The 9,487-nt window shown below is 34.3% G+C and overlaps 1 protein-coding gene across 1 annotated transcript; it reads right to left on the bottom strand.

The window, feature by feature from the left end:
* Positions 1-1,550: 1,550 nt before the first annotated feature.
* On the bottom strand, positions 1,551-3,997 carry LOC108368929 (uncharacterized). Its single transcript, XM_017623897.1, has 2 exons — positions 1,721-3,997; positions 1,551-1,626 (listed from the first exon to the last, which is right to left on the bottom strand). Exons 1-2 carry the CDS (start codon positions 3,351-3,353, stop codon positions 1,595-1,597), a joined length of 1,665 nt encoding a protein of 554 aa, XP_017479386.1. The 5' UTR covers positions 3,354-3,997; the 3' UTR covers positions 1,551-1,594.
* Positions 3,998-9,487: the final 5,490 nt, after the last annotated feature.

Genomic DNA, 9,487 nt, shown 5'->3' with positions numbered 1-9,487 from the left:
GCAAATTTTCATAAAAAACTTTCACCCCTCAAGAACTCTTTTTACATATTTTTTAAAGGGTAATTAAGTGAAATAAACTTAGAGTCAGCGAAAACAAAATAAAAAACGCCCCATTGCATAGTATATATGGGGCATTTCAGCTCAAGTGACCCAACTTTTGAAATCTATGTCTTCCGATCGGGATGAAATTTGCACCAAGGTTAGTCCTAGAAAATAGTAGTTATGACACAAAATTTCAATGGGATCGGTCAAACACACTCCGAGTTGGAGGCTCTAGAATTTTGACATTTTGGTCAAACGGCCATTTTTTCGGATCCATATAACTAATTACCTATTGTATTTAGAAAATTTTTTCGGGAATGTTTTCGATAGATTTCTCTTCAGTCTTAACAAATTTTATTTTTTTTTAATTAAAATGAATTTTTAAAAATTTTTTTTTTAAATAAAAAATAATTTTTATGTTTTTTTTCAAAAAGGGGTATTTTATTTTTTAGTTTTTTTTGCTCAAAAGAAAGCTTAGGTATTTTTCTTTAAGAGCTTTGTGGGATGCAACTTGTGTATCAATCAAAATTAGCGTTTAGTAACTCGAAACAGCGGTTTTTTTAATTTTTAATATATGACCTATTGTCTTCTTTTTTTCGTATTATTGTGTAAGTGTCTCGGAAACCTGAAAATAAAACTTATATGAGAAGGTATATACAATTACCTTTCCAACGGTATATAACACGCCTAACCAAAGTTTCATACCCTCGATACTGCCATTCCCGTAGTTAAGGATGATTAAGATTTTTCGTAGTCTAACACAGCAGGTACTCGATTTTGTGCATCCAAACTCTTTATTAATAGCTTTGCAGAATTTTGAGTATTAGATTTGCATACCTACTAGCACAATATTTAAAAGGTATGAAGAATATGGGATTTTCCGGTAGTTAAGGATGATTAAGATTGTTTATTTTTTGCTCAAAAGAAAGCTTAGGTATTTTTCTTTAAGAGTTTTGAGGTCGCTTAGTGGGATGCGACTTGTTTATCTATTAAAATGAGCATTTAGTAACTCGAAACAGCGTTTTTTTTAATTTTTAATATATGACCTAAGTTTTTCTGAAACCTGAAAATAAGACATATAAAAAATTAGATACAATTACCTTTCCAACGCTATATAACAATACCCACAATATGTACACCTTTGGAATAAAATAACTGTTTTTCTATAGAATTGGTCAAAATTATGAATTTTTTTATTTATTTAGAATAGTTTTTAATATATAATTTAATAAATAGATACATAAAAAGTATACAAGATAGTTAATTTTATAATAGCCAGCCTTCCATCCACCTTATTTTCCACCTTTCTTTGTGGCTTTTTTCGTCAATCCTTTCTTAGGGTTACTGGGTTCTGCTGTTGATTTCACTTCGGGTTTCGCTTTTGGAAAGAAATCACATTGGGTAGAGGAAGAAAACTTCTTTAACTTGAGCCTTCCATCGCCAATCGGTATGAAAGCATGATATTGAGCGGTACCATCGATTGTTACTGCAGCATCGAATCTGCTCTTCAGTGATTTCGCAGTTTCCGCATGATCATCTTTGCTACTAAAAATTATTTCAGTTTCTTTACAGTACTTCTTTGCCCACCGGAATAAAGCTTTCGCATCTAAGATACGGGCTTGATGAGAGCATTGGAGGCTATACTTCGCTGCATTTCTTTTAATATTTGCTCCTATACCATCACATGCTCCTTTACCATGAGCAGTAGGATGAAAATGCCACTCAGCTGGTGTATCGAAATCTGTTTCATGAGCCATAAGATTTGCGAAGCTACTTTTGTTTTTAAAATGCTGACGAGCTCCATCCGAAACGTAGTATACCTTCGCTACTGTGAATTCGGATTTTAGATAATTTAGTATTATCTTCTGGTACTCATAAACAGCAACGGCGTCATGCTTCAAATCGTCGGATATGATTGCCATACTTTTATGTTCCAGTTTTCCATCTTTCATGTAGTAAATAACTATTGTAAATATAGTTGCTTGGTCGTTATTGAAATGGAATGCTTGTATGGCATCCTGGATAACATATTTATAGTTTTCTGCGAAATCGTATGAAATAACGAATTCACCTGCCTGCAAATGTATCTTCAAATTTTCGAAGAATGACCGCTGCTCCTTGACTAGAAAGTCATGGGTTCTCAAGTTTACCAATCCGGTACAAATTTCTTCCACAAAATCGTCCACACTTAAGATAACTGTTTTCAATGTGCACCTTTCAGACTGCAGCCAAGATTCAAATTTGACCTCCTCCACAAATTCTCGGTCAAAAGACTTGACCAAATTCTCTTTGATGAACGTAGTTCCCGGGCAATTTGAGCATTCACCCAAGTGGCAAGAAGTTGATACATTAGGACACATTGTCAATTTAAGGCAATCACGGTAACTGTTCAAATCTTCCGGCGAATCATTTGTTAAATAATTCAAGTTGATTTCCTTCAACATCAGCTTCACATTTTCATGATAAATGCAAACGCATACTGTATGAGTTCCGCTGCTTCCTGCCAAGACGCAATGTTTTGGCCTGAGCTGGGTAAATTTTGTGAATCCAATTTTAATATCCTCGTGTTCAGATTGAAAGCTCGCGAACAGCTCATTCAGGTTGCAGAGAATTATCCTCTTCTGCATTTGAACTTTCTTACCGTCAATTCGTACAGACACCCAGTCTTTCATCCCTGGCATCAGGCGACTCATATCATCGCGCTGATAAAACTGAGTCACTAGAGCTTCAGTTTTGCACTCTAAAGGTTTTCCTTTCTTTGTGTTTGGGAGTGTGAGTATGCCATGCTCTGCAACTAATTTTTTAGCAATCCTGGCTTTTCTTTCTGATGTTCCAAACTCAGCCATTGTTTTTGCGCGACTCCATGTCGGTGGAGCAAGCGTGAGAAGTTGAATTTTTTCTGCTCTACTAGTTGAAGTTTTGTACTTTTCTTTTATTTGCTCAAGTACTTTTACTGCATCCTTGTGGTATTGGTTTTGGCACTCATCCCTTGAAGTCATATTTTCTTCAGTAAAGTTGGAGCCATCGTCATCGGAAATTCGGTCATCCTTCTCAGATTCAATATGGTCTCTATCTGGAATAACGTCTTCACAAGGCTCATTACTTTTCGAAGTCGGTAATTCCTTCAATTTGCTGAGCTCTTTCCTGCACGATCCACAAATTCGCATCCGTTTTGATAGCGTAGGGAATTTTGATATTAAGCCGTCAGAAAGCCGTCGTGTATCTGAAGAAACGTGGTTTTTTTTGTTGAAGGGATTAAAGCAAAAAGAAGCAAAAATTTCTTTATCAAGCTTAGCCTTTTTATGAGCCATAGCTACTGAAAATATTAATTATGTAAATAACACAGTCTTTATTTTAACGCTGTTTCTAAAAAAGTGGTCTTCAAAATGACCATACACTGCCTTCATAAACTATAGCTGATTTATTATAGCTACTTATAGGTTGCGCGAGTAGGTATGAATATCTATTGAGAAAAGGTTTGGACGAATCTGCTGTGGTTAGGTACAAAGAAAAATCTTAATCATCCTTAACTACCGGAAAATCCCATATTCTTCATACCTTTTAAATATTGTGCTAGTAGGTATGCAAATCTAATACTCAAAATTCTGCAAAGCTATTAATAAAGAGTTTGGATGCACAAAATCGAGTACCTGCTGTGTTAGACTACGAAAAATCTTAATCATCCTTAACTACGGGAATGGCAGTATCGAGGGTATGAAACTTTGGTTAGGCGTGTTATATACCGTTGGAAAGGTAATGGTATATACCTTCTCATATAAGTTTTATTTTCAGGTTTCCGAGACACTTACACAATAATAGGAAAAAAAGAAGACAATAGGTCATATATTAAAAATTAAAAAAACCGCTGTTTCGAGTTACTAAACGCTAATTTTGATTGATACACAAGTTGCATCCCACTAAGCGACCACAAAGCTCTTAAAGAAAAATACCTAAGCTTTCTGTTTGAGCAAAAAATAAAATAAAAATAAAAATAAAAATACCCCTTTTTGAAAAAAAAACATAAAAATTATTTTTTATTTAAAAAAAAATTAAAAAAAATTCATTTTAATTCAAAAAAAAAAAAAAATAAGAAAAGACTGAAGAGAAATCTATCGAAAACATTCCTGAAAAAATTTTCTAAATACAATAGGTAATTAGTTATATGGATCCGAAAAAATGGCCGTTTGACCAAAATGTCAAAATTCTAGACCCTCCAACTCGGAGTGTGTTTGACCGATCCCATTGAAATTTTGTGTCATAACTACTATTTTTTAGGACTAACCTTGGTGCAAATTTCATCCCGATCGGAAGACATAGATTTCAAAAGTTGGGTCATTTGAAGTGAAATGCCCCATATATACATCTAAAAAATAAATTTCTTTATGCTGGATTTCCCCTGCATATGACAAAGTTGGGCATTAAAAAATATCATGTCCTTAAAAAATAGTCATTAAGTTCATTTCCACCTGGCATTTTTTCAAATGGCTGACATTTTTTGTCATTTCAATGTCTAGTGGAAATTCGGCATTGAACTTCTTAAAATACAGACCTGTTAAATTTCGAGTACAATTCCTTCTCAATACAATTACTTCATAAAGTATTTGTAATGAATTAGTGATCGTTTTTCAGCTGAAATTCAATTACTACTCGAGTACAAGTACTCGTAATTGAATAGTACTTGGAATTACCATCAATTCCCAAAAGTAATTGAAAGGTGTTGAAAGTAGTTGAATTACTTTTTCCAATTACTTTCAAGTACTTGATACCATTTTTATATAAATATATTTCAATTATTCTGCTTATTTCATAAATAAATAGATAATTTAATTCTTTAGTATATTTACTTCACACTCTGTTATCGATTGTGAACGAGTTTTTCTACAGCTGATCAATATTGTTTTTGCACAAAGCACATATGATCTACGTGGTCATACAAGTGCAAGTGAATTTGTTGTGCGTTTTGTTAATTATCCGCGTTGCTTTATTTGTATAATATTATTAATTTTTGTTATTAATTGCAGTGTTAATATATAAATATTGGTAAGTACATAATTTGATTTTATATATAATAGAATATAATTCGTTTTTTGACGGGAGTTATACACATGTGTGTACATGTGTTTTGTTATTGTAATTACTAATAACACAACATGTGTTGTGTGAATGAATTTCGTAATACAGACAAGAAAATAACTTTACGTGCACATATTTTTTGTGGTTATGTTTGTTTTTTAATGATCATATGTAAAGTACATACATATATTCAACTGTCAGAGATGTGCATATGTAAAGCATATATATTCATACTAAAAAACATTAGTTAAATTGACCGTTTTCTTCTCCATATAGTAAAATTAGTAATACTTTTGATGAGGGTGACTTTTCGGCTGATGGCAACGTTCCCGACTGGATCCCGACTTTATACCAGAAAAGCCATCGCGTAAGCGAAGATTACATCTGGACGAACCTTCTCCATCCAAAGTGGCACGGGTCAACGCCATACCGTCCAGCAACATATTTTGCTCCGAATTTTATACGGATGTGAAACAATTTTGTTCTTATGTTTGTGAAGTGCTGTATTGTGTGTTGCGTTTATGTATTTTTAATAACAAAATAATTTTTTAGTAGAGGTAATAACACTGTTGTGTACAATAATTTTAATAGAAACAAAGTTCACAAATTAATAAGATAAAACTATTATTCAAGGTTGAAATTTCTGGCAAAGTCTCAGTGGAAGCGAAGTGTTCTGCCTCTGGTTGTGGACGTATCATAAAGGGGGCCGGGGGAGTTACCTCCAATTTCATCAAACATTTGAGACGAAGACATAGCGAATTATTTGAGAAGTATAAGNGTATCATAAAGGGGGCCGGGGGAGTTACCTCCAATTTCATCAAACATTTGAGACGAAGACATAGCGAGTTATTTGAGAAGTATAAGATTGTGAAGGTAAATATACAGAAATTAAATTTATAAAGCAATATTAAATAACAATCAATATTTCAGACTCTCAAATCAGATATTCAAACCGCACAACAGAAGTTTGAAAAGAAACTTCTTTTCGCTATCGTTGATTGCAGTCTGCCTGTTTCACTTTTTGAACGTCGCTCTTTCCGAGACTCATATGAAATGACTGGACTTAAAGTTCGCAGCAGGCAGACAGCCATGATGATATTGGAGGACCAATATAATAGCACGTTGGAGAAAATACGAGCTGATATCTCATCAGCTAAGTATTTTTGTACAACGGCCGACATATGGTCGGGTAATCACCGCAGCTTCTTCGGGTACACGTGCCACTGGTTGGATGATAAATTCGAGAGAAAGTCAGCTGCTTTAGCTTGCAGGAGACTGACTGGTACACATTCATCCGAAAAACTGACGAAGGTCATTAGCGACATTAACAGCTCCTTTGGACTACAGTATATTTTACTTAGCTGCCCATCATTCTTTGCACGAAAAACTTGTGCGCTTAACCGAAANAGATCCACGTGCCACTGGTTGGTGCTTTAGCTTGCAGGAGACTGACTGGTACACATTCATCCGAAAAACTGACGCAGGTCATTAGCGACATTAACAGCTCCTTTGGACTACAGTATATTTTACTTAGCTGCCCATCATTCTTTGCACGAAAAACTTGTGCGCTTAACCGAAAAAAGCACTTAAGCGAATTTTCTTTACTACTTCAATGAGGAACGTATCCGAATCCCTATGAAACCAAATAATGGAGGAGCACTTACCACGTAGAAATTACTGCAAGAAAAATTTTTCCGAATGGTATCTAATTATCTATATAACTACATCAAATAATTGCCGTTTTCTTTGTTCTGCGAGATGAGAAAAATAAATAATAGCTTGTAAAATTAGGGTAAGTGTAGAGCCAGTGCAGGTAAACGTAATACTTTCTTTGATAATTGATAATAGTTGCAAATTTTTAAGGCAGGTATCGCTAATGTGCAGGTATGTTGAATGCAAGTATCGGAGCAGTTTCCTTATAAATGTTAAAAATAATGCCGCTGATGTGCATTTCGGGGTAGGTATCTTAAATGTGCACTTAAGCACAAAGGCAGCAAAGCAAAATATACTGTAAACAGTTCAAATGTCGTCATGACTGTCACTGACAACGGTTCGAATTTTGTGAAGGCGTTCAAGGAGCACGGGGTTTCCCCAGACATGGGCGACATCGATAATGGCCTGCCTCAGTTCGAAAATGAATGGCTTTTGCCTAAGCATCAGAGATGTGCCAGTCACACCCTTAATTTGCTTGCGACTACTGACTTCTTGAAAATTTTGAAATCAAACGGAGAACTTGATTACCAGAACACTATGGTAAATTTCTATTCATTGCTTTATTGTTTTTTTGGTTCATGGTTTTTTTAAATCATTCAGGTTTTTCAAAAGTGTAACGCTTTGTGGAAGAAGTGTTCGTATCCAAAGTCCTCGGAAGTGGTAGTTCGTGTTTTAGGCTGTTCACTTGTTGTCCCCGTAGTAACCCGCTGGAACTCATTATACGATGCGGTAAAAAGGTTACTGCAGCATAAGGAAGAACTGGGACACCTGTGCTGCGAAGTGAATGTGCCGCAAATCCACTCAGGGGACTTGAGATACCTGGAGTCATACGTTGCATTAATGGAGCCGGTCGCTGCAGCGCTTGATTTTATGCAGGGGCACAAAGATATTAAATATGGCTTCCTTATACCGACTCTCATGACGCTGAGCAATAAGCTAATTAAATTTAGCGAAAATAAGGAATTCGTTCATTTCCCCTCTCTCGTCATAAATTTGAAAAAAAATTGAGGGGAAGGTTTGAGCCATATTTTGTTCTAGCACCAGAAGAGAACATTGCAGTAGCCGCAGCGGTTTTGACTCCAGGTATCACAGCACAAAATGGATCAAAGTACTACAATGCACAAATCCGGCCATGGCCGTCGAGCGAGTGAACCGAATCGTCATTCAGAGCGTTACTGAGTCTCTTAGTAAGGATAATCTTTCATTTAATTTTGAAAATAAATTAAAACGAAACGATTATGATGCGTTATTTGACTACAACTCCGGCGGTATAAAGAACTCAAAAATTCCAAGTACTTTCTCTAATTTTTTTTTGTACATTTCTTTACAGATGAAGATAACGTTACTTCCTCAGCTCGGTTAGAGTCAACGGCAGATATGACAGCTGCAATATCGAACCNCTTCAATTACTTTTGGTAATTGATGGTAATTCCAAGTACTATTCAATTACAAGTACTTGTACTCGAGTAGTAATTGATAAAAGGTAATTGTACTTGAAAATAATGGATTACANACATTATGAAGGCCAACTCTCAATATTGTTATTAAGATTTGTTAATAAAAAATGAAATAAAATAAATTAAAATATGTTTTCATACCTCAGGGAAAGAAGTATATGTGCATTATTGTTTTACGCGATTTCATTTCTCTCAAAAAGCATATTGAAATTGAGAAGCTTTGTTTTTTGTTATCTTTTATCACTACTATTGAAATAAATTACATTGATAAGTTTCAATTCATCTGCAATAGTTTATGAAAAATGAAGTTGATTCACATATAACGGGTGATTTTTTAAGAGCTTGATAACTTTTTTTTTAAAAAAAACGCATAAAATTTGCAAAATCTCATCGGTTCTTTATTTGAAACGTTAGATTGGTCCATGACATTTACTTTTTGAAGATAATTTCATNCATGAGGTATGTCTCATTTGTTGTTTTCTCAAATAAGATACGCAGAATAATTGAAATATATTTATATATGTAAAATGAAATTAAATAAATAAAAATACAAAAATATTAGAAATATATAAAAATGGTATCAAGTACTTGAAAGTAATTGGAAAAAGTACTTCAACTACTTTTTCAACTACTTTCAACTCCTTTCAATTACTTTTGGTAATTGAGGGTAATTCCAAGTACTATTCAATTACAAGTACTTGTACTCGAGTAGTAATTGATAAAAGGTAATTGTACTTGAAAATAATGGATTACATTACATTAAACCCGAAGTATTTAAATTACTACTCACTACAATTAGTAATCATTACTTAACAGGTCTGTTAAAATAGAAGTCAATTTTGAAGTAAAACGTAAACTTTTTTCTCATTTGTGTTAAAAAAAAAAAAAAAACAAGGCATTAAACCCAAAAATTTGAACCACTCCGTTGGGTCCGTTGGTCATTAAGGGTATTCTCGATTGCATATAATGCAAAAATACTATTCCAAATTTTGAAGAGTACGAGTGCACCCCATTGCAAAGTGGAAGCATNTTGGGTCCGTTGGTCATTAAGGGTATTCTCGATTGCATATAATGCAAAAATACTATTCCAAATTTTGAAGAGTACGAGTGCACCCCATTGCAAAGTGGAAGCATGCATGGGTAGCAAGCAGCGAAACTACAGTGACGAGCAAAACTGTAACATGGAGTAACACTTTTTATTT

Source organism: Rhagoletis zephyria, unplaced genomic scaffold, assembly GCF_001687245.7.
Source record: "Rhagoletis zephyria isolate East Lansing unplaced genomic scaffold, Rhagoletis_zephyria_1.1 Rzeph_scaffold_03395, whole genome shotgun sequence".
Lineage (NCBI taxonomy): Eukaryota > Metazoa > Arthropoda > Insecta > Diptera > Tephritidae > Rhagoletis > Rhagoletis zephyria.
Note: the sequence above shows the minus strand (reverse complement) of the source record. Positions and strands in the feature narration are given on the sequence as shown.

What these genes read in the sequence shown, in the direction of transcription:
- LOC108368929 (XM_017623897.1), bottom strand. Translation starts at nt 3,353, where the DNA reads ATGGCTCATAAAAAGGCTAAGCTTGATAAAGAAATTTTTGCTTCTTTT. An exon ending in TGGTAAAGGAGCATGTGATG is followed by an intron (nt 1,627 to 1,720) that starts GTATAGGAGCAA and finishes TTTATTCCGGTG; the next exon opens with GGCAAAGAAGTACTGTAAAG.